Below are 25,520 nucleotides of genomic sequence, written 5' to 3' on the forward strand. Positions count from 1 at the left end.
CATCTGCTTCGTGTGATTAGATTGAATAGAGATCTTTTTTTCTCGGACTTAAAGTTATTACATTTGGTGTTGCGGTGTTCATTTTACTATGCTCGTATCAGGGCCGGATTAAGGGGGTGGCCATATGGGCCGCGGCTCATGGCGGCAAAATTAGGAGGCGGCAGATTTTGCAATTTTTTTAAATGCAGGCACAAAAAAATCGGATTCAGAAAAAAATTACAAACAAGAAAAGGTGACAAAATCTCTCATTTCCTGAGAGTTCATTAATTTCTAATTTTGTCGTATTTCGGTGATACAAATGACTGCGCACCTTTAATTAGTTGAGTTAAGAGAGAAACCAAACACGTAATTTGGCCTGGAGCGGCGCGGCGCAAAGAGAAAATGATGACGAGGACTTGAGATGAAAAGGAGAAGCCCTCGACGCGGCGGTCGGCATGTAACACATATTAGCGCCTACGAGACTGCATGAATACTTCACGCATTGCGTCAAACACAGTACGGTCAACAGCTGCCGGCCCGGCGTGAAACGCACAGTGCCTACAAGACTACATGAATACTTCACGCATTGCGCCAAACACAGTGTGGTCAGCGCGGTACGGCGGCGGAAGTTAAAATTATTAGACCACATTTATGTTTGTTCTTTCTTAATTTTTTAGTTCATTTCTTACAAATGAAAGGCCTTGTCCCCACAGAGATAGGTTTACGGAACTGAACTTTCGCGCAAAGTTCCGTGAACTTTCGCTAGTAGTGTTGACATGGCTTACGCAAAAAATGTGTCCAACACGAGTGAACGCGTCTTATGCACCCTTCTCCCTCCGGCACGGTCACTTGATGGTTTTTATTGATGTTTCAAAATGAATGAGAAGAGGGTGGCAAAATATAGGCGGCCCACGGGCGGCGAGATGGTAAATCCGGCCATGTGCTTGTTCCTGAGGAGAAAAAATAGTGATAATATTTTGTCCTTTTGTTTTATGGAATCAATCAGGTACGATTCAACAGGAATTCTGGTAGGTGTCGAGTGTGGAAATGGGACGGCTTATGATGCGCTTAAGCAGCTCGTGGATCACAAGAGGTATGAAATATTTCGGCAGGAGAAGCTGAGAACGGGCATCCTGGTCGGACTGGCCATCAACGAACGCCTGGAGTGCTCGCTGGCCTACTTGCACGATAATGGCACCTACTCTTACAGTCTGGCTGGGCACAAGAATTACACCGTGAAGGGCGCAAGAGAGAGGATCCTAAAAAATGACGGGACTACCAGCGGCTCAGTGACAACATTTTGCAATGGAGAACCACTGGTTTTGGCTCATTTTGGAAACAACATGTGTGCTAGTTTTACCATGCAAAAAGGTGTTTTTATGGATGAGTCAGAGATAGTGGTTCCCTATTCTGCCGTGCTAAGGAAAAACGCCGTGTGAGCATCCGAGAATTGCCAAATTTCCCCTCTTAAAATATTAATTTTCATAAAAAATAATGCAAATTTCTTCTTGAGATCTTCTAATACTTTAGATCACATTGCGAAGAAAATTTTCTGGAAAATTGGACGGAAAATTGTTACAAGTTTTCCTGAGAATTCATATTTTGCCGAAAGAAATTTGGCCACGCACAAAGGTTCATACGGCGTTCTTCCTTAGCACGGCAGCATTGCACAATTGCGACTATTTTTCAGGTCTAGTTTTACTTCGAGTAGGTATCATCACAAACAGTTCTAAGTATGAGGCTTAAGGGATGTATTCCGGAATGAGTCAGTTTCTTAGGATTCCATGGAGCTGTTATTTTTGAAAAAAGACTCATGTCACATAATTTAGCACTGAAAACATAAGGCAAGGACGCATCCACCAAATTAGAATATGGCGAGTCAGAAGGAAAGCTAAGGCTGAATCTGTTGAAACAATGATCAAGATGTATCAGCGGAAACCACTCAAGGTAATTAAGAGAACCATCTCTGAGTGTTTATCGCTCTTATAGATGGGCACATCTGTTTCGCTGAATTCAATATGTATCGATGGTGAACCGCCCGCTGGAAACGCGTCTGCCCGAAAGTACTTGATTACTTTGCAAGTGAGTGAAATTTTTTTTAAAGTTTTAATTACTTGACAGTCTGCGCAGAAAAGCTCTCTCAACTCAAAATTTAAAAAAAAAATTACATGTTTTAATGCAAATAAGTTTATCTGCAAAACAGTTTTATGTCACAATGTCACGTATTTCGGGTTGCGACGCGACGGCGCAAACTTCTGCGGTCATATCTAATAGTGAGTTACGGATATTTTTTCCTTGAAATATGTAGATTTTCAGAATTAGAATGCAATTGAAACTATCCGAAGAATTCAAAGGAATAATCCGCAAAATTTCTAGGAAATTCGTATTTCATCCAAAGAGATTTGGCGATATCTAAATTTTTACGCTATGTTTTTCTCAGCAGAATTGCCGTGCGAAAGAAGAACGACTATGGTCACCCGAGTGCTGCCAAACTTCCCCTGATAAAATACAAATTTTCTGGAAAACATGTAAAGTTTTTCCATGAATTTTTCAGAGATTTCAAACTGTATTTATTTACAACGCTCATCAAACTTTGAAAAAAATCCTCGTGACTATTCTAAAAAATTGATATTTTATCACATGTTTAAATTATTTTAGTGGCAAAAGTTGGTACCATTTATTGACAGCAACATCTGTAGGCTATGAAACACTTTGGTTTTATTTTTTAGTTTTGTGAATATTTATAAAAATGACTTTTCAGTATTATAAACATTTGAACGTTAAAATACCGTGTTTTATATTTTATTTACAAGGAAGTTCGGCAAAGTCTAAATGTTGATGCGACGTTTTTCCTCAGTATCGTAGGATGCGAACCAGTAACGACAATTTGAGCGTCTCGCTCCTCGAGGCGCGAAGCAAAGACATTGACTCCTGTAGCGAAGAGCAAAAATGAATCAACCCACGTGAAAAAAGACCCAAGTCCGAAAACTCAAGAGCCCGGCCATGCATTACCGACAGCAAAACCCAGGGCTCATCGAATTCCAGACTCGCGTACGTCGCGATTCAAATGGGATACGCTGCCATGACTGTCAAGAACAACGTATCCATATTGTGATATCATGAGAGTTAAGCGGTTGTTGCTTAGTACTGCGGCGTGACGCCGAGCAGAGCACCCAGCCTCTAAGTATTACCCAGCGCCTATATTATACCACGTATCCCCATTTCCATATAAATGAATTTCATGTATTTATTATAAACGCCCCCCTACCCTCCCCCCGAGTACAGTTTACTCTACCCCCCCCCCGTTCTGCACCCAGCCTCTCTGGTCCATCCCTCCCACGCTATGCGGGATTTTCCCGAAGCTCCTGTTCGCGATAGTGCCGCGATATAGTGCCGTGCTCTGCTCAGGAAAAACACCGTGTGAGCTGTTGCATGCTGCCCGATTTTCTGAAATCGTTCGTTTTTTAGGATTGTTTTTAAATCAGGAGAGGTTATGCATGCACTATCTGGAAATTTTCCCATGACCAAGAATAAATTGCGGTTAAAAACCTTTTGAAAAATTTGAAGGGAAAGATGTACACGTATCATTCAAAAAAATTTGCATTTCCGAAAAATCCCCTAACGTCTCATCCAAATATCGGGGAAAAGGTTTCGAGGTACTTTAACGAAAGCCACTAACGAAAGCAAAGCAACTTCATTATGCATTGCCTATTTTCTTGACACGTTTTATTTTGCTTTGCAAGAAAACCAAGTGATGATCTGCCTTGAAAAGTAAGCTCAAATTTTTTCATAATAAGGGAAAATTTACAGGCAGACTCAAGGTGTTATGTTCCTAAGATTTTCCGGACAGAGAAAAAAAAATAAAAATGAAACATTAAAGGAAAATTATGAAACATAGGTTGATTCTTAGGTTAATCCGACAATTTTAGTGGGTTTTTTTTTCTTTTATTTATTTTATTTCAAAAATTCTCAAATACGTATCCAAAAATCCCGTCAAAATTCTTTTTCCGAAATTTTTTAACTATTTTTACCCCCGCGCACACCCCCATTCATGAAATACTGTTGACCTCTGAGTGTCCTATGGAAAATCGCACGTCGTACATCTCTACTCCCAATCATCATGGGGGGGGGGGAAGGGAGATAGTTTCATCTATTGGCTTCAAGTATGGTTGATTGGTTAATCAACCACATTTATGACCAACTAAACTATACCCCTGGCTGGTGCAATTACAATTCTGGCCGGCACCAAAATCAGTCAGGAGTAGAGTTGAAATTATCATACTTTATTCTACCCACCAAGAAAAAACGGTTCAGTGCTCATGCCCAGAGAGTTAGGTCAAATGGCATCACCAAAATTTGGGGTAAGTACGCCAATGTATGTATAGGCGAGCCGATTATGAAAATTGATGTACAAAGAAGACATAAGGTAAGTGAGCGATCCTGTTGGTTGAAGCGGGTTGCAATGAATAAAGAAAGCAACGGGTAGACTAACCACAGCGCAGCATCTCTCAGCGGTTGCCATTGTTTAGTCTATTACATTACCTATCTACTTTATCTATTACAACCGCCCACTTCTACCGAGAGGTTGCTCTATTATGCCTGCTCTCTCTTAGTCTATCGCTTTGTCTATCAATTCAAATAATCAGCCTGCAACTCCACCCGGATTATTTCCTGCGGGCTGATTATTGAAATTTATAGATAAAGCAATAGACAAAGAAGACAAAAAGGATAAAGAGGGATCCTATTGGTGGAAATGGGTGGTTCTTATAGACTAAGAGGGTAAATGATGGACTAACTATCGGGTCTCTCGTGGGTTGCCGTTAGTTAGTCAATTACCTACATCCTCTGTCCATTGCAACCACCCGCTTCCACCAATAGGATCCCGCCATAGGCTTCTTGTCCTCTTTGTCTATAACTTTGTCGATCAATTTCAATAATCAGCCCGCTGGTCCTACACTTCCGCCAAAATCTATGTGATGCCATTCTGGGACATATCCCTAGATCCGTTTTTTCCCTTTTACGGGCGGTCCACATCCGAAAACTCCGTGCTTCAATACGCCAATAAAATGTTGATATTTCAATAAAGGGACCTGGGAAGGGAACACGGGCGAGGCGAACGGTGCGAGAGAGCTCAAAGCGAGCGGCTGAATTCCCGACTGCACCGGGCGTCGGCGCGCGGCGTCCCTTTCAGATGCAGCCGTGAGGCCGTAACTCCAACTTGTCGGGGTGGGTAATGAGCACTCATTCGGGATCGGGCCCCGCTATCCCTTCCGCCGCCCCCACGGCAAAAACAGCGTATCCGCCCGGAGGATCCCGTCGCGGTTACGCGGTTTCAGCTCAACACGGCCGCGACGACGACGACGGCGACAGACAGCGCGAAAGGCGAAACGGGCGGTTTTTAATTCAAGCTCTGAAGAGGTCTCAAAGATAGCGGATCGAGGCCCCGGAATTAAAATTCGCAGATCGAAGCGAAAACCCGCCGCGAGACCCCCCCCCCCCCCGCCCTCCCCGGCACTCCCCCGCGCACCCCCGCCCGCCTTTCATCCCGCGCCTCCGCCCGAGCTAAAAGCCTCTTGGAAAGCGTAATGAATTATAACTGCAAACTAAAAGTTTCCACTTGAATACCTAATTTAAAGTTTAGAGGATTCGTTTTTAAACTTGGACTTGTGTTTGATAATAGCTTCACATTTCGCTTCATTAAGTACCTCATCGCATCCTCAACTTCTTCTCGGCGGAGTTTTACATCGGTCCGCTCCGCTCTATCTCTCTCTCCGCTTCTGCCTGATTTTTCTCACCCTCGCACAGGGGGGTGGGATTCCTCGGATTTTAATTGGCTGGGCCGGGATTGAGCTTAATCAAAATTATACCATTGTCACAGGAACGGTAAGAAGGACTTTTGTGGTAGGAACCTCAAAGTTAAGATTTTGGAATCACACTTGGGGAAAAAAATGTGTTCGAGAGACGGTAGGGTGGTGTCCTACATCAACCGTACTATTCAGTTGACGTGGAAGCTGGGTTACCGGATGTACTGAAAATTTGGTCATACGAACCAAAAGTCAGGTTACACATAAACTGGACTGCATTTTGCAATTAGGAACCATAAATTCTGGATCTTCTGGAAAAACACTTATGTGCATAGGGAAACTAATGACACATACGTTGTTTTTAAACCGGGCTAGAATTTATAGTTCCAAAATGCAAAATGCAGTCAAACTATGAGGATTGAAACCGAGCATATGGTCACTTAAAGCCAATACGACCGGTGCTGAACGCCGTATAGTATGCGTTTCATCATTTTCTCATTCACTGAGTTGACTTTTGCTTAAAAACTTTACAAGCTCTGCGGAAAAAGGAAACATTTTTGATGTTTGAATCTATTCTATTAACGTGCGATAAGTTTGTTTTTGATGTCCGATTCCACCTACGTTAATTTCGGTTTATTTGCGAACGCAGGGCCGGATCAGTCGCGGTGTTGCAGTACCCTGGGCTCCCCTGGCCGATTCTTTAGGGGTCCTTGGAATCTAAAAACGGATTTAGGCGGCCCTAAGACTAGAATCTTAGATGCCTTGGGCCCTTAAATTTTAGTGTATGAGACCAAGCCCTAATGACCAGCACCCCTGACTGTTGACGAACCAGCCCTGTGCAAGTGGGAGGTTTCAATTCGCCGAACAATAAACGCATATCTTTTACTGATGAGTTCATTTTGAAAATTTTCAACGTGTTTAACGTGAAATTAGGCAAGAAAACATGTGTCTTAATACTACTCTCATTTCGTCGCCTCTCTAACGTAAGGGCGTATCTCTATTTTTGAATGAGCCCTATCCATACAACTCTATGCTTATACTGATGACTGAAACTCAATTGAACTAAAATTAAATAGGGAATGATTAAGATTAAAATATTTACACTTATACTTACTTATTGCTCTGTTTTTTCAGTTTGCACTGATTCTTACCTCGGTCAGATGCATGCTCATTTTCTTGTTTTAATTTTTACATTTTTTAGCTTTTATTCCAGTTGAGAATGGGTATGCAATTGGACCGAAACGTCCTGGTTTGTCTTATTTCTCCTTAGCCTTGTAAACCCATTTGCTTTTGTATTTTAATGTGTTTTTATTGTTTTATACTTATATTAATCATTAAATTTGATATTAATTGGTTATTACCATGTTATATAGAAATATAATATTTGGGCTCATGCGGAAATCAAGATAAGCCCTTACGTTAGAGAAGCGACGATTCGTGCCTTGCCTATTGATTCATTCTATATTACAGAGAATCCCTATTGTGACGTTACGCCTAACACGCGCATACCTCACGCAGTAGCTCCACCCGGAACTTGGGTCGATGTCCCGTGCGTTTCATCCCCGCGACTCGTGCGGTTTTTTTGTCCGGGGAAGTCGGCGGCGGGCTCCCGTGAGCCGCGGGGGTGCCTTCATTCACGCCAAGTAAATATTAGCACCGCCGGTTCTTTCCCCGCCACCGTCCCATCGTCGCGGGTCTGAGTAATGTATTTTTGATTAACTTTCGGATGACTGGAGCCCTGATATCGAGAAGAAGGCGGAACCATCGGCATGCTCGTGAAGCGTTTATTCGGAAATATGGGAGGCTGATGAATATAAATTACCGTGAAAAAACAGCTAAACGCCCGCCCGAAGACCCGCTCCGCGAAATTACCGTCGGGGAACTCGCGGGGAGGCGGGGGTGTCGCTCCAGTGTCTTCGCTGCAGTCGCTAATTGAATGCAAGTCATTTACAAACGCCCGTCGATTTTAATGGTCCTCTCCTTTTTTAACTAGATTGTAGAATCGTTATCGACAACTTCAATTGGAAAAACTGGGGTGTAATAAGGAATTTGCATCTTCGGAGATCGAGTGCTTGTTTTCCGAATGGCAACACCGAGAAGATGTTACTTGTATTTCGCTGTCACTTTTAGGCGGATCCGAGGGGGGGTGTGTGCCCCCCCCCCCCGGTTTGCCCGAAAAAAGGAGGAAGAAAAAACGATGGGAGGGACGGAGGAAAGAAGAAGGAAGAGCGTTTATATTTGGTAATTGGATTGCATTTTGCAAAAAGGAACCAGGAGCATTACAATTTTGCCAAGATTGTGCAGCTCCTTTTGTCTTGGAAGGAAAATAATACCTGATTATCTCCAAACAGTTTCTATTTAACTCGCTAAAAACTGTAAATTTAGGCCAAAATTACCATGTAAATTTCATATTTTCTCAGGATGTAAATCGTTATTTTGCAGTGGGTGAAGTTGCACAATCTTAGCAACATTGCAATGCTCCTGGTTCCTTTTTGCAAAATGCAATCCAATTATTCATGTCGAAATTGACTCAAACTGCATAGTAGATTCTTTAAAATCTCTAAAATTTTCCGGGGGAGGCCCCCCGAGCCATCCTCTTCCCCTCCTATTCGAAGTGGCTGGATCCGCTTGTATACTGTCAAGCGAAAGAGCTCCTGATAAATCCTGATAAATCTGCAAATGATTGTAATTTGTAGGTTGTGATTAAGATAATCGGAGGATATTGCATTGCCACAACGTTAATTGATTTACAATCAGAATTATTAATTTTCTTGATTCATTCAGTAAACTTTTCTTGAGATTGTAAAGGAAATGGAGATTCTGTAAAGTGGTGTGATTTTTTAAACTGGTGCGCCTTCAAATGTTTGTATATGCACCACGGGTAACCCTCGAGCACGAATAATTGCATTCGGGCTCCTTAATCATTGTCGCGATTTTACGGATGAGCCTGTGAGCCTCCGAAGAGATACTTCAAACATTTTTTTCCAAGCAACGGAACAACTATTACGTATAGTTTGCAGTTTTATTTTTATTCACTTTTTCATTTTATTTCAGTACTTAAAATTTAAAAAGTGGTATATTGAATGAAAGTACGGGAAACCAATTTATTACCGGATATTAAAGTTTTGAATCCGGTAAAAGATTCAAAAGGAACTGCTGATCCAGCCCTAAAGTTACCTCTCATATCAAGGCTTACTTACAACTTCATTTATGTCTCCAAAAGTCGCAAAAAAAAAAAAAAAAAAAAAAAAAAAAAAATAAAAAAAATGGTTGCAACAATATTTACTACACAAAATTTACTATGCGATGATTTTTTTTTATTTTATGCGCATGTGATAAATGTCTATTTTCCTAAACTCATTGCAGTCGGTGAGACGTTTCTCTACTATCATCGAAAGTGCGGTCTATGTATAATTGAATTATCATTCTAATTAAATGATTTATGGCACAGTGAAACGGCAACTTCCAATTACGTATAAATTCTGCCGCATAATGAGATCGAAAGTAATCAGAAGTAATCAAGAGGATTAGAAAACAGCGTTTGTTTTGCTGTAATATGCTGCATGCGGAGTGTGGTGTCATTCCATTTGTCGTACAGGCAGAGCTAATAATGAAATTCTGCAAATGGCTCTGAGCGCAGAGCTAGCAGTTTAATGCAGCTGTTTTAACAGGTTCTTTACGTTTTGCACATCGATTATGAAACTAGAGGAACTTGTACCTCGGGTTGCGATGTTGCAGATTTCTCGCTTTGTCAACCTTTTAGAAAGGTGTCCAACCATTCCCGATATCTATACCCAATGCTAATTGTACTTGGAGCGAATTTATATTCTATATAAATAAAATTTTCAAACAGATTTAAAACTGAAAAGAAAGTATGGTACCGGTAACGTCTTTCATAAGTCTACTTGATTTTTTACAAAGTGATACTGTGTAATTTTGGTGATACTTACCATGGCATGATAAATACTACCATAGAGTCTAGCGTTTATTACCTTACTTGGATCACGGTGTCTGAGTATGGTAGAATCTACCATATTTTTTTCAGTGAACCAAGAATTTCTCTGTGAAAAAATAAAATGGCGGCGAAAATTTTGAAACGTCGCATGGCGCTTGTGATACTTTAGCCGGAAGGTGACGACTCTCTGATCGGTCGATTTTTGAAACAACAAAAAAAGGCTTACTTAATCCAAGATCATCGAGCCTTAGCCCGATAATGGAGGGAAAATTCGATTAAAATCGTGACGCAATGCGCAGAAACTCGGCGAGAACTCCCGCGGGAGCCCGCTGAAAGAACTGATTAAAGCTAGCGATTCGCCAACTATCCCGGGCGCCGGGCGCGGGGCCGAGGGGAAAGCTCCGAGATAAAAAGTTAAGAGAAAGGAAAATAAGAGTACAAACACTTAATAAAAACAATGGGACTCGATGAAGGAGCTCCGAGCTGATAGCGGGAGTGAGACGGCGAGACGGGACGAGGGAAGCAAGAACCCCGCAACCCTATGACAATCCCGTGCGGATAAGTGGTTTTGGGTCGGGGTGGCGGCGCGGCGAGGGGAGTCGAGTTGGGAGTTATTCGGGCTGATCCAATCAGGGCGAGACTGTAAGTCATTGCTCACACCCCAGTTGGCTCGACCACTGCGTTGCCACTGCCCCTTCGACGTTTCGCGAGGACCCTAAACGCATTACCAGGCACGACGCCACCCGGGCCCGAGACCCGAGTTCGTCCCGGCGAAAATCCTCAACTTGTTGCGTCGCCCCGTGTTGCAAAAATATTCGCACTTCGTCTTCCCGATTAAAGTGCTTCTTTACTCCCGTCGTAGCGTCACCTTCCGAACAGAGTATCACAAGCGCCATGCGACGTTTTAAAATTCCCGCTGCGATTTCATTCTTTTACGAAGAAATTGGGCCGCGTTAAACGGAAAGGAACCAAGCCATATCAGCTATTGCCAAATTTAATTGGCTAATTTAATTTTTTACATGAAAACGGTTGTGCGGATTTATGTGCAAATTTCAGTGAATTTTCTCCATGATACGAAGCGAATTCCTTAACATTTTCAAAAGGATCCGCACAAACGTTCTCTTGTAAAAAATTAAATTGCCAAGTTAAATTCGACGATAGCGGATGTGGCTTGGTTCCTTTCGGTTAAACGCGATCCGACTGTTTCAACAATGCTGTCTGAAAATTTCGCTGAATTTTATTTGTGCTGCCGATAAAATTAAGTGAAATTTTCGGACAGCATTGTTGAACAATTTCTTTGCAAAAGAATGAAATTGCAGCGGAAATTTTGAAACGTTGCATGGCGCCTGTGATATTTTGGCCGGAAGGTGCTGATAGAGAAGAAATACGTAACCCTGAAATTTTCCAAATCGATTTTTCTTCAAAATTCGTCGAAGCTGTATCTTAGATTAAGGGGCGGATTCATATTTCGTACCTTGAAAAAGCCCCTTCCCTAGGAGGTGCCGTATGGTTAACATTATGGTTTAGGAGGGTTTAAGGAGATCCTTAAACATGCAATTATGAGAAGTATAATGACGTATTTATGTTAGAAGGAACTATGTGCGTAGGGTTTACATGCAACATAGTTCCTTTCAGCTCAAATAGGTCCAATTGTTGCATTCCGCGAGTAAAAGTCAGTGGTGAAATTCTGGATTTCACCTCTCATCACCTCTGGACCCACCCCTCGATAGAAGAATTAGAAAGATTCGCTCGTAGAGTTGAAAATGAAATGCGTCGCTTTCCAATCATCCAAAGGATTTTGAGTCTTTTGGATGATTGGTGGAAAGTTGACAATGAAAGGAGGCTTCCTTTAATGAAATTTTCCGCTCAGACGCTACTGAGCCCATTTTCTTGAAACCACGGCTCTCTTCGCCACTAGAGGAATACTAGGGGGCTACGCCCCCTGGCCGCTACGCGGCCCAACCCCCTGAAGGCGCTCCGCGCCATCAATGGGCCGCTTCGCGGCCCTATTTTTACCCTCCTATCGGTGTTAGTTTTATTTTTCCCCTAAAAAATTACGATATGAGGTATACTTTACTTTTAGAATGAAATAATTTTTGGTTTTGATGAATAAAGAAACAACATTTTTTTTTGAAGTCTAAAGGACGCGTTTTGTAATGACTACTTGATGAAATATTGCAGTAAAACAACGAACATTGATTATCAGGTAATAATTAAGAACTTCAGGAGACGGGGATCGAACCCACACAATGAATATAGTGGACGCTTCCGACGTCTTTGACGACCCGGCCACCGCTCGTAATGAGGAATCAGGGGCGAATCTTGTGTAGATAAGTGTAGAGCTGATGCGCAGGCTACCCAGCGCGCAACCTCTTCGACCACTGCGCATCCTCCCGCGCATAGCGGCAGCGGTCTCGGAGCATTCTGAAAATTCACTCACTTTTATAACGTGATTGTAAAAAAAACCTGGGTCCTATTTCCAAAATCTGAATAGAGCGGGCTCATCTAGGGCCAATTACCCGTCGATTTACGCAAAAATCATGGAAATCGGCCCGGTAGAACGCTCAAACGAACTATGACAAAAAGTATAAATTTACATTGTTTAAATGGGAGAATTCGCAACTTTACCACGTAATATAAAAAAACCTGGGCCACATTTTGAAAATCTGAAAAGAGTTGGCTTATCTAGAGGCAATTGCCCGTCGATAGCCGCAAAAATCATGAAAATCGGCCCGGTAGAACGCTGGAACTAAGCGTTACCAGTTTCGCAAAATTAGGAGGTCTTGGAGCTTATAGTATAGATTACGCCATTTCTTGGACGAAGAAACGTAATCTCGTCATAAGATTGGAAAATTTACCCAAAAAAATGCAATTTTCAAGGGGATATGACTGTGCAATTCGTCCTCTTCACATTCTGTGGCAATTTTACCGCAACTATGTATGGATGTACTGCTCATCGGTATCCGATTCGCCTTCATCTGAGAGTGATACCATTACCACGCCATGAGAGCTTGATAAGATGTATCTGGAAATTGAATGCATTTGAACGAAAAAGTCTACGAGTATTATTAGGTTTGAAAGCAGACATAATGTCATTTCCGAAACGGAGGAGATTAATTCCACTTACAGGTCAAAAAATGGACAAAAATAATTCAACTCTTCTGACATAGTATAGGTAGACTTTCTTTTCTAAAAGTTTCTCCGATTTTTTTACAAATTGCTCGCAAAATTTTGGAAATAAATTGAAAATTCATATTCTTGTGAAAAAGTGAACTGTTTGAGTCAACCTCGCAACTTTTAAGTGGAATTACGTTCCATTTTCTATAAAAAAACGACGATGTGCTTTGTCCAAAGTAATTGTACGCATGGGCTCCTTTCCTTTAAAGGCGTTCGATTCCCAGATACCACTTATCGAGCTCCGGTGTCGTGGTATAGTATCACTCCCAGTTGAAGGCGAATAATTAGGGCTCTCCTCGGAAACATGGCAGTGTAGATTGCACAAAGATATTGAAACTGCAGGAACGCGCATCGAGGTTTGCGACGTTGCAGACTTGCAAATGGACGTATTTCTGTCAAACGGAACTATGTGCATTAGACTGAGCCCGGTCTAAGCAAGTATTCCTTAAGGTTTCAGGCCATGTTTAATGCACATAGTTTCGTTTGATAGAAATACGTCCAAATGTAAATACGAATGCAATACGTCATTTTAAGAAAAACAAAAGAAGCAGATGTTCCGCCCATTTTCGGCTACGAAAAGATAATTAGTAACAAATTAAGTAACACCTTAAACTTCATGTTTCTGAGTAATAAAAACGTCAAGCTAAAATCATCTTTATTCGGGAAGTATGAACAATGTACGCATATGGAAGCTTGGAAATTCACTAGTCTTTCATCGCTGCCTTTGCATATAAGTTAGGGCCTCAAATGATAGCCAATATTAAAGATTTTAAATAATTTACTCTTATTGCCAGTTATTTCATTTTCTTATTGGAATTATTTGTTTCTGAGAGCATAAAAAAATTATCTAGAACAAGGGTCTGAATTCATTCTGCATTTTTGTTGAGTTTTTACGAAATAACATTAAACATGTTGCACTTTCTCTGGGTCCTAAAGGCTTCCATTAATGACACACCCACACTCGCTCAATATAACGTCACCTTCCGGCCAAAGCGAGAACACCATTCGACGTTTAAAAATTTCCGCCGCATTTTATTTTATTACACAGAAATTTTTCAACGAAGCTGTCCGAAGAGCGCCTCTAGAAAGAGACAAACGGAACGAACATAACGCGGGAATAGAGCGAGGCAAAGGACGCGCGTTGACGACGGCGCAGAGATACAACTATTCGTACTTGATGGATGTCCGTGTTGCGTCTGCAAAATTGAAGGCGCGATAGCGTGAGCCGTGGACTCCCAATTCTCATTGTCAGCTGCCAAAACGAAGCCTGAGTACGTCTCCTCCTACCTGCGGAAACTCAATTTTTTTCTCTCTGTAATTGATGTCTGATTCAATTTTTAGAATTTATTTGTGGCCTTACATTGAATGCTCGTATGTACCAGCCCAAAACTCCTATGAAGAGAGAGTCGGGTCAATTTGACTTGGTTCGAGATTTCTAGAGTGTAGTTCGTCACCTTCTGGCCAAAATATCACAAGCGCCAAGCGACGTTTCTAAATTTCCGCCGCCATTTTATTTTTTCATAGAGAAACTTTTGGTTGAATCTGTTTGAAAATTTCATTGAATTTTGATTGTGCTCACGTGCTGCCGTTAAAATCCAGTGAACTTTTCGAATAGATTAAACCAACAAAATTTTCTGTAAAAAAATAAAATGGCGGCGAGAATTTCGAAACGTCGCATGGCGCTTGTGATACTTTGACCGGACGGTGACGATAAGTTTTCTGCGCCCGTTTGAAAATTAAAAGATGGGCGAAGATCCCGTAACACAGCGATTAAGTCACGCAGTTTCCGATAACGCCATCATCCAGCTCCGAAGCCATGGTAAACCTTAATTAAACCTCTCACTCCCGATAGCCAACAACAAGGAGGTATCTCACGGTTTTGGGCTCAGACACACGGCGGCTGTTCAGCGTTCGGATAGCGATGCAAGACGAGGGCCCAAGGAGCCCGCGAGGAAGCGTGAAAGAGGCAGAGCGGGAAGAGGCGGGCGACAAAAAAAGAGATAATGTAAAATCGAACCGCGAACCTTGATGAAGGGATGAAAACGGGAGCACGGCGGAGCGGCGGGGACAAGAGGGTTGCGAAGGAACGGCGAGGGTGGATGAGGGATCCCGCGCGGCGGGAGGGGTCGAAGATGAAGGGTGCAACACACTTTCCGAGCCGCTCCTAGCTACCGCGACAAGTTACCACCAAGCGAAAACAGCATACCCGCATTGAATCCTGCCTCGCCTAGGAAAAACGCCGTATGAACCTTCAGGCGTTGTCAAATCTCGATTGATAAAACACGAATTTCCTGGTAAACTTATGAAAATTTTCCTTCCAATTTCTCAGATAATATTGTTTCCGATTTCACCTAAAGTTCCTGAAAATTTAAAGGGAAAATATGCACGGCTTTCTTCAAAACTAAACATTTTATCGTAGGAAATTTGGCAACTCTCGAAGGTCCATACGGCGTTCTTCCTTGGCACGGCAGTATTCCGATCACACTTGCGGGGTTTTCACTTAGGAGGGCGGTACAAGTGCCGCTTCGCACGCCGAAATACGCCCCCTCACGGTGGAGAATGTGGAGAAGCGGCAATGTCGCACCCCCGAACATTGCCCGTTCTCCGCGGTGAAAGCTCGCCTGTTTTGGGGGAAATTAGGGGAGATCGGCAACGCCGCACGCCACCCCTAATTGTAAAAGCTCGGCTGCGGCAGAGGTGGATCCGGTGTAGTGATCCATCTTCCCGCTTGAGGTCGCTGCATCCCCTTACGCCGGTGGATAATCTACGAGGTTTTCGTTTCAACCGTGGGTGTTGACACTGTGGAATTATGTTGCCGAAACAAGCCGGGTGGAAGCTTCACACGGTGCGGGTGGTGTTTCGCATGGTTGTTTGATGATTCAAAAATTGTGTGGGTAATTATGAGATCCTCAGCGCAAATCGATTTGTGTCCTTTTCGCTGATCGGACGGAAATAGATCTCAAAATTATCTGTTATTTGAGAGGAAGAGGCAGTTTACCTACTCGCTACCCACATTAACTTGAGACATACAACCATGGCCGTCAGAACACATCGATAGAGGAAGTTGTAAATCATGTATTTCACTTGTGGCATTTCAAAATCTCCGCTGTTATTATTTAGTTTAAAAAAAAGAAAAAAAAGACGATGAAAAAAAAAATCATTTGATTCACGATGAAGAAAAATCGCTTAAAATTCCAAGGCATAATTTTCTGTAGGTTATCATTGAAAAATTAGTAGATGTCACAATATCTGCCTGGTCGTAAATCAAAATACATGTTATGTCAATTACACCATCGATATTGCATGCATGATTATAGATATGAATGCTGGAATTTTGTGCGATGAATATAATTTCAATTGTTTTCCCTAAAAATTTATCATCTAAAAAAAAAATCTAATCCACTTTCTTTTGAGTCTTCCATAAAACTTGCAAATAATGATCGTCAGTATTAAATGCAAATTTTCAAGTGAATCATTGAGGATGCACAGTAATACAATTTTAATATACAATTTTCATGTATAATTTTAATTTACCCCAAAAAGCTTGTAAAATAATCACGTTTCTATGGTATAACTCGGCTAAAAGAGATTTTTTTTTATTTTGATGTAGTTAAGATTTCACAACACATTTTTAATATACATTTCCTCGGTTGAACAAACATACGAGCATTTAATGTGTGAAAATCAAATTTTGTTACCGATAACGGAGGTCACTATTCCGGTTCACCAAGACACTCTCTCTGTTTGGGAATTGTATATGTAATTTAGAATTTGGTGTAAATAAAAAGAATACACTCTACCATTGCCATAACATTTAAGATCAAATACTTTATATCGTTGCTCATGGTGAAACTACTGCGTACTACTATTATTAGTTCTTTATGGATCGAAAGCTAGAGTTTTAAGGTTAGATCTGAATCTCTTCATGATTCGATTTTTTAGACTCTGCGAAAAAAAGTAAGGAGAATAGCGCCGAGGGATATCGAACAGTTAGTAAAACAAGTAATCGAGTTCTCAAATGTGCAATACGAAGACACAAAAAAGCGCAATAAACTTATAAATGAGAACGAAAACAATCAACTAAAGAAATAAAAAAAAAGTTGCAAACATTTATATTAAAAAAGAGTGTAGCCGGCTCAACAAAATATCCCTTGAAATGGACGCGAAAACCATGATCCGCTCCATCCCGCGTCTCGAGAAAAAGTTTTGGCGGAGGAAACTTTCGTTGAGGGAGGAAAATACGTAAGCACGGAATGAAACATCTCCACGGAGGGAAATCTCCGGTTGAAGGCAGAAACCGTTCATGATGCGTGGGGAAACTCCGGCCGGGCCGTGATAGGCAAGTTCTCCTCCAGCGGGAGCCGGCCGGCAAGGCTCCGCACAAGTGGCTTTTTTCACCCGATTTTCCGACCAAAACCCTACGATCCATGTCCAGAAGCACACCAGCGACAACAATGATTAAAATTTTCGCCGACTTCTAAATGCACGACAGACATCGAGACACACAAATTATGATTCGCCTTCACTTAAGAGTGATACCAAACCACGACACCAGAGCTTCTTTAGTGGTATCTGAAAATTACCATCTCCCTGCTTCACTGACGATTGAGTGCTTTCTTGAATACAATCTGATTCAGGAGTTAAAGATTCAGCGGACTGATTATTGAAATTTATAGACAAAGCTATATACAAAGAAGACATTAGGAGTATAGAGTGATCCTATTGGTTGAAATGGGTGGTTCATATAGACAAAGGGGGTAAATGATGGACTAACTATCGGGTCTCTCGAGGGGTTGCCGTTAGTTAGTACATTACCTACGGCCTTTGTCCATCGTAACCACCCGCTTCTACCGATATAGGATCTCTCCATATACTTTTTGTCTTCTTTATCTATTGCTTTGTTTATCAATTTCAATAATCAGTCCGCTGAACCTTTAACTCCTGAATCAGATTATATTCAAGAGAGCACTCAATGGTCAGTGAAGCAGGGAGATGGCAATTTTCGCAGATACCACTAAAGAAGCTCTGGTGTCATGGTGTGGTATCACTTTTAAGTGAAGGCGAATCATAATTTGAGTGTCTCAATGTCTGTCGTGCATTTAAAAGTCGGCGAAAATTTTAATCATTGTTGAGATGACGAGACAAAACTTTTCGTTTACTCCATTTTTACTCTATTTCTAATGATTAACACCGCAGTAGTACTCGAGCGTTGTCTAATTTCCTCCGATAAATGAAGCAATTTTCTCGAAAGATTGAGATTACCTATATTACTTTAAGATTTCTGAAGAATTTCTAGGGAAAATTTATTGGCCCAATATTGACATCGGCTTAATACTAAGCCAGTGCTGGATGGATAACATTAATTGACTGTGGTTGTATTTTACCAATATTAACTGAGTGTTTCATCAATATTTTGTTAACGTTCAATTAAAACATAGAAAAATCATGCTGGAACATTGATTTTGTATTTTTCAATATTTCGTGTGTTTTTTTAATGCCTATTTTTTAAATTTTACCCTAGATTGGCTAAAAATAAGAAGATCTGTCCAAACAGCAACTTTCTACGTTGAATATTAACCGAGATATCGTCCTAAGAAAAGTCGAGTTTTTGACGTCATCAACCGCGGTAGTGCATAACATGGTGTGCATAACATGGTATGCACTACCGCGGTGGATGACGTCATAAATCGAGTTCTTCAAGGCGCGATATATCGGTTAATATTCAATGTAAAAAGTCGCTGTTTGGGCAGATCCTATTATTTTTAGTTGATCTGCAAGATTAAAGCATCAAAACACGATTCTGTGACGAGCGCAACTGCGGTCCATTGTGCCAAGATCTGTGATAAGGGATCTGTGAATACAAAATATACCAGAATTAATCAGATATTTAGATATATATGATTAATACAAGCCTTAAATATATCAATAAAATTAATAATTATAAAAATAAAGTTATAATGATCGACAAAACAGAAAAATGGCTAGTATTCAAAAAGATTAATAATCGGATTCATTTTACTCTTGGAATTCTATTAAAATACTCATATATTTTTACAAAGAATAAAAAAAACTATGTATAACTTACTTATGACACGAGTTGGCCATTGTATGAAAGCACAAGCTAGACTCCTGTGCGGCGAGGCGAGCTTTGCGAGGCGCGGACTTTTTCAGCACGGGTAGTAGTTTCGCCATGAATGGACACCCCCGTAGGACGGCGCGGCTTGGCTCACGCAGGCAGCCTTGAACTTATTCGAGAAGGGTGGGTCCCGGGTGCCAAGCTCTGCGTACTACTCTAATTGAAGCGGGAGCGGGGATGAAGGGCGGGGGTTCTTACTTTCTACCCCTCGCACGCGCGCCCATTGTTGTGAGCTTTCAGTCCTCGTGTGCTCGGTGTTGTGTCCTTAGTCCTTGTTGTCCTGTGAATTTTGTGCAATATTTTACCCACCTTAGCATCTTTTTCTCACCTCTTTCCTCCCCCGAACCGTGCAATTCCTCCTCCCGCGTATTTCTCTATTTTTCCCCGTGTTTTTCCGACTTTTCCAGCGCGTTCGAGCCTAGTTTACACGCGCACGTGGTGCTCCGGGACGCTCTCGAGTTTCGGTCGTGTTTTCCTCGCTTAGTTTTTACTCTCGTTTTCCGTTTCCTTCGTTCCGCTTCGTTCTCGTCCTCGTTTTCGTTCTCCTCCCGCTTTAATATTAGTTTCCACCGTTTTGGTATTTCCTCACAAAAATTTCGCCGTAGTTTCATTAACTATCCTTTGTTTGTACCTTTTTACGTTCGTTGTCGTCGCCCTTTTCCTCAAGCGATTCACTGAAATACCACTAGCATTCATTGTGTATCAAAATTTAGCTTACGGTGCTTCAATATTTCATTTTTAGGCTATTCACCGACATAGTACCTATGTTTTGTACCGCAAAGTTGTTCTCAAGCTCCCTCTTTTTCAACATCCAATGACTACAAAAGCATATTGAACGCGTCCTCTAATCCTCAACTTTCAATCGTTCTGCTTCACGTGCCCAAAATTCTACCCTGAGTCGTCCATTCACGTGGAATTACAATCAATAAAACCGATATTTTGTTGAGTAGTAAGAGCTAGGAAATACACCTGCGACGCTAAACTCTTTGTTCGTTCAAATCAGTCAGCACACGAAACTAACTAGCTTTGAAACAGAATGTGCCGATACAACTATAGATAGTATAAATATCGCAACATATCTCAGGGAGATTTTATTTTTTCTACAGATATTATTACTTTTTCCGGAAAATTCTTACCTATATTTTTTATTAGTAACATAACCAGATAAATTCGTATAATTTAGATTCGTATAAAAAAAATACAGTTCAGGCTCTTATCCGCAAATCGGACCCACTTCCTCAACTACTGAAATCGAAACGATAAAACTTTTAAAGTGAATTTTTCCAACTGCTGCCGTGCCTGTTCCTGTATCGGTCCTGCGATCGGTTTCATGAAATTCGATTTCTCCGATTTTAAGTTAGCTTGTGTGTCACCGGATAAGTGTTACCTTGAAGGCAACTCGAAAGGGCTCTGTTTCTATACTGAAGCCTTTTGCTAGTGTTTCGTGCATTTAAGTGAAATTGTGCGTGAAATCCTCTGGAATCACTCGCGGGCAAGCTTGATCCAGGTAATTATCCACGAACGACCGATTAAACGAATACAATCGTTTACAGTTGCTCAAAAGTTTCGACCTTCCGAGGGAAAGCTTCACCAGGAGAAAAAGCTCGTGTCGATTTACTCTCGTTTTTTTATGTTCGTGACTGAAGGTGAAGTTTGAAATTGTTGCTTAGCGGAAAGTTTCCAAAGTTCCAAGTTGAAAGTTGTGCGGTTTGTAATTTCCGGGTCTAAGCCGGAAGCGATGTTGATCCCTAAGTGGCCGATGTCGGCGAGCCAGATTCCGATGATCCAACCGCGCGTGGATTCGTACCTGCATGACGTCAAGCCGGACCTGACGGAGCTGCCCAAGTACCACGAGGGCACCATCTGCGTGAAAACGTCACCGAGCGCCGAGCACAGCGCCATGACGTCACCGACGGGCTACGACTCGGTGAAGCTCTTCGTCGGACAGATCCCGCGGCACCTCGAGGAGGAGCACCTGCGTCCCATGTTCGAGGAGTTCGGGCCCATCCAGGAGTTGACCGTCCTCAAGGACAAGTACACCGGGATCCATAAAGGTGGGTGATTTTCTCAGAATTGCCTCCGTGAGGAGGCATCCTTGAGGAGCTGTTTGTGAATTGCGCCAGCTGAAAATTTGGAATTCAAGGTGAATCACTGATCGAAATGGTAAAATAAGGTGAAATACTGATCAAAACGGGAAAAAAGGTGCGGGTCATCCCCTATAATTTTGGCACCACCCCAATTTGTTGGATGATATGGAAATTTCCAATTAATCGTGGTAGTAACGCAAATTTGGGTTAGTAACCTAATTGGATTGCAATTTGCAAAAAGGAACCAGGAGCATTACATTGTCGCTAAGATCGTGTAACTTTCTTTACCTTGCAAACATGAACTGATCATCTACACAACTTTTATCTTTACTCTCAATGAACTATACATTCAAGACGAAAATTATCTTTGTAAATTTGATTTTGTGCATTATTTCAGGAGTTTTATTGGAAAGAATTTAAGTTGAACAATCCTCGCAACATTCAAATGCTCTTGGTTCCTTTTTGCAAAATGCAATCCGATTGCGTCACGTGAAAACTTGGAATTCAAGGTGAAACACTGATCGAAACGGGGAAAAAGGTGCGGGTCATCCCCTGTAATTGTGGCACCACCCCAATTTGTTGGATGATATGGATATTTCCAATTAATCGTGGGAGTGTCGCAACATTTGGGTTGGTAACCTAATTTATTGGGTTCCTACCACAATTAATTGGATTACATTTTGTAATAAGGAACCACATCTCTGGTTCCTCCACAAAATTACTTCTCTGCATAGAGAAACCAATGGCATAAAAGTTGTTTCTGGAAAAACCAGAATTAGTGGTTCCGTATTGCAAAATCCGGTCCAATTGAGGTACTTCCACAATTACTTGAAAAAGTCCAAGATAGGACTTAACTCCTACCTCTTTTTTTCCCGTGTTGACGGTCATGACCAAGAATTTTTTGGTCCATTTTGAATTCATGCCAAAAAAATGTCCGAATAATGGATTGCGTACTTAATTCAACAACGATTACTGACTTTGAGCTGTTGACTAATATTGGACTTCATTTTGCAATAGGAACTTCAATTTCTGACTCATTTTTAAAAACACTCATCTATGTTGGGAAACTGATGGGTAGGGAACACTAATTGGACTGCATTTTGCAATTTGGAACTATAAATTCTGGCCCGGTTTAAAAAAAAAAAACGCATGTGCCATTTGTATCCCTATGCACATAAGTGTTTTTTTCAGATGAGCCAGAATTTATAGTTCCAAATTGCAAAATGCAGTCCAATTGTTCTTCAAGTGAGCTAGTTTAGTATCCCTATGCACATAAGTGTTTTTTTCAGATGAGCCAGAATTTATAGTTCCAAATTGCAAAATGTAGTCCAATTGCTCTGAGGACGCAGTTCTTTTTTGGACATTAAGGATACACATTTTTGAACGGAATGTCCCACGGAAAAAGTGCACTGGATTAACCGAACTGAAATCTGCTACTTTATGGCCGGTGTCTTTGAGACACAATAAAAATAAAATCAACGACTTAGTGTGAGGAGGCAAATCATAACTTATGGCAGCGTTAATATTGAGTGAGATGACATCGAAGTTATATATTTTATCATTTGTTTTTATTGTGTTATTCAATCATTCAATGATTATCGAAATCGAAATATAGGGAATCGCTTGTCGTTCATCGACACAATGTGGGTAGGAGAGCTAAATCATATAGCCATCTCTCTCTTACCTATCTTCTGTTTTTGGGCTGTTTTTAAAAATCGAGGTGAACAGCTCTATTATGTTGAACACGTGACTTGATTTATTTCTACTGAAGTCGGCCAAATTTTTAGTTTGTTGCCGCATTTATTTTTCTTTTTGATTTAGTAACGCAGTTTAGTCCTCTCATTTGAAGGTCTTGTGACTTTAGTAGCTTCTGATCAATAGAAATTAGCCAGCAGCTAAGATAAAGTCTCAAAACAACTTTTTTATTTAAATACGATGCAAATGAGCGCAAGGAGTTGTTAACTTGCATGCAAATGGGGCTTTCCAATTTAACAATATCGATGGCTAAAGTGGAAAACCACTTATCTCCGTTGCAGTGTGTCACAATCTCTGCTCTTATCGTATTTTCTTGAAGAGCAGCTAGTCAACTATGTTGCTTGAAATTTTAAAAAATATTTTGCCAATACAGAGGGAAAATCAAGGGTGTTTTCAAGACATGACTTGAATCATTTTTCAGAGAAAAATAAATTATGACAGGAAGTCTGCGACGTTGCAAACGGAAATAAGTGGTTTTGCACATCGGTCATCGCTATACCCTCCTTCGAAAAATGTCGTAAGACAAAATATGGTGTCCATGGTTCTCTTGGACATCAACTCCTAAACTGAAAGGAAGCTCTTAAAATTGAGAGCGTAATGTAATAGATAGCTTGCGCCTTCAAGGGTGTCAATGTATCTCTAAATCTCCTGAAATTCTCATTAAATGCTAGATATGCTAGACTATAATGCTAAATATATTGGTAAAATTGCTTTGGCTGCGGACCAGAAATTACAATATTGAAGCTTAGAAGTCATTACACAGCATGACAATAATTTACTCGGCCCCAGCATGGAGAATTCTATTGAATTTTATGCGTGAACTCTCGTTTTGGTGCATATTATCTCCTCCATGACAGCCTCAACTTAGCGAGTTTTTTTGAGCTTGGATGTGGATTTCAGGAAAAAACCATAGATGCTGTCGTATTTCTTGCGAAATTTTTTATTGCATTTACTGGGTACAAGAAGCAGGTTTTCCCTGCTGCTTACGAGGCCATGCTCAGACTTTTAAGGATAAAGGAACGTTAGTCCGTTAGTCGTTTCGTGCCTGGAAAGTAGGTGGAAGGGGCTAAAATGGGCAGAAGAAATATGAAAACACTTTTTGGTAGCTGGAAACATAAAATCACTTCCTTCATATGACAAGGAGAGACAACTCTCATTCAGACTGTTTTTGGGAGTCCGTTATTGCATTCATCGTAACCTCTTTTGGACGCAAGTCAAGGACACGTATGGATTTACTGATGTAAGTGTGGCACATTACCATCAGAGATATTGGAGGCGGTGTAATATTATGTTTAGGATAATTTTATTGAACTGAGTCAATGCTTGTTCGAATTAGAATCCTTAATTCATAATTTCACGGAAATAATGTAATGAAGAGAAGTTACGGAGGTCACACTCATTCCTATTTCGCCTTCGATGTACAAGGTAGGCCAAAAACATACTTCGTGCAACCTATGCAAGGTTTCGCGTCTCATCTGCAAATCTCATCGCTCAAGACCATGGCACAATCCAACCTTAAGATGCTTCCGTTGTTTGTCGTTTGTTGTTATTTGCTGTTGTTTGTCGTTTGTTTAGTCCATTTACAAATTCGAAGTTTAAGCTTTTGTTGGATATAGGGTCGAAAAAGTTGATTTTGAGATCTTTATGGAAAAATCTAACTGATGGCATGAAGAGTAAGTTGTGCAAGGATAAGTTCTTGTTTGTATAAGAATAGAAGACATAAAGTTGCACGGTACGGTTGCACGTAGGTTATTTACCGTACGAAAACTACCGGTCAGATAGTTCCCATCTGAACATGGCAGTTTAGAATATTAAAGGGATTATCCTAGAAACTAAGGATTTTTCTGAACTGCAAACAGTGGCATGGCGGGAATGATCGGTTATCTATATTTTCCCATTTTATGATAAATGGACCGCGTTTAACAGAAAGGAACCAAGCCATATCAGCTGTTGCCAAATTTAACTGGGACATTTAATTTATTACGATAGAACGTTTGTACTTATTCTTTTGAAACTTTTCAGGAACTCGCTTTAGTATGGAGGAAATTCCCTGAAATTTGCACATAAATCCGCACAACCGTTTTCATGTAATTTAAATTGCCCAATTAAATTTGGCAATAGATGATGTGGCTTGGTTCCTTTCTGTTTACCACGATCCAAATAATCGATTATTAAGGTGTTCGTTGCGAACACCCTTTATCGATCCTGCTCCATGGGTTTAGATGGCAGATTAATCGAGATATCGCAAAGCACACCACGCTACTGACTGCAAACTCCATTGCTATAACTCAATTTATGACATATTTGGGTCTCTTTTTACGATTAAAAAGGTTTGTTAAACATTTTGCTGTGATGCTTTGCACTCAATTTTGAGTTTTTTTTTTTTTTTTTTTTTTTTTTTAACAAAGACACCTTTTCCCGTCGACAAGTATAAACAATGATTTACTCCTCATTCCTCCGAAAAGGTAAAAAAAAAAAAAAAAAACAGTTTTAAAATAGCATGAAGAAATATTCAATATTTTTTTGTGTACATTTCAAAAATGAGTTCATAAAACCATATACAAATGTTGTTGAAATAATTAAAACTGAATTAAATACTGGAAATAAGCCCCGCCCCACAACACAAA

At 40.9% G+C, this 25,520-nt stretch overlaps 1 protein-coding gene across 2 annotated transcripts in view; it reads left to right on the forward strand.

Annotated features, from left to right (window-relative positions):
- LOC109031262 (uncharacterized) overlaps positions 1 to 25,520 on the forward strand; it is a 599,201-nt gene that overhangs the window by 8,486 nt on the left and 565,195 nt on the right. The window contains exon 7 of one of the 2 annotated variants that reach the window (XR_011899679.1): positions 986 to 1,999. Coding sequence is in view for 1 of the 2 variants with exons in the window: in XM_072299188.1 (XP_072155289.1) it covers positions 986 to 1,418 (433 nt within the window). In the remaining variant the exon portion in view is untranslated. Of the gene's footprint in view, positions 1 to 985; positions 3,213 to 25,520 lie in introns of those variants that run through there. The other variant, XM_072299188.1, reaches the window with a different exon arrangement.

The sequence above is a fragment of the Bemisia tabaci genome, chromosome 4, assembly GCF_918797505.1.
Source record: "Bemisia tabaci chromosome 4, PGI_BMITA_v3".
In the NCBI taxonomy this organism is placed as follows: Eukaryota; Metazoa; Arthropoda; class Insecta; order Hemiptera; family Aleyrodidae; genus Bemisia; species Bemisia tabaci.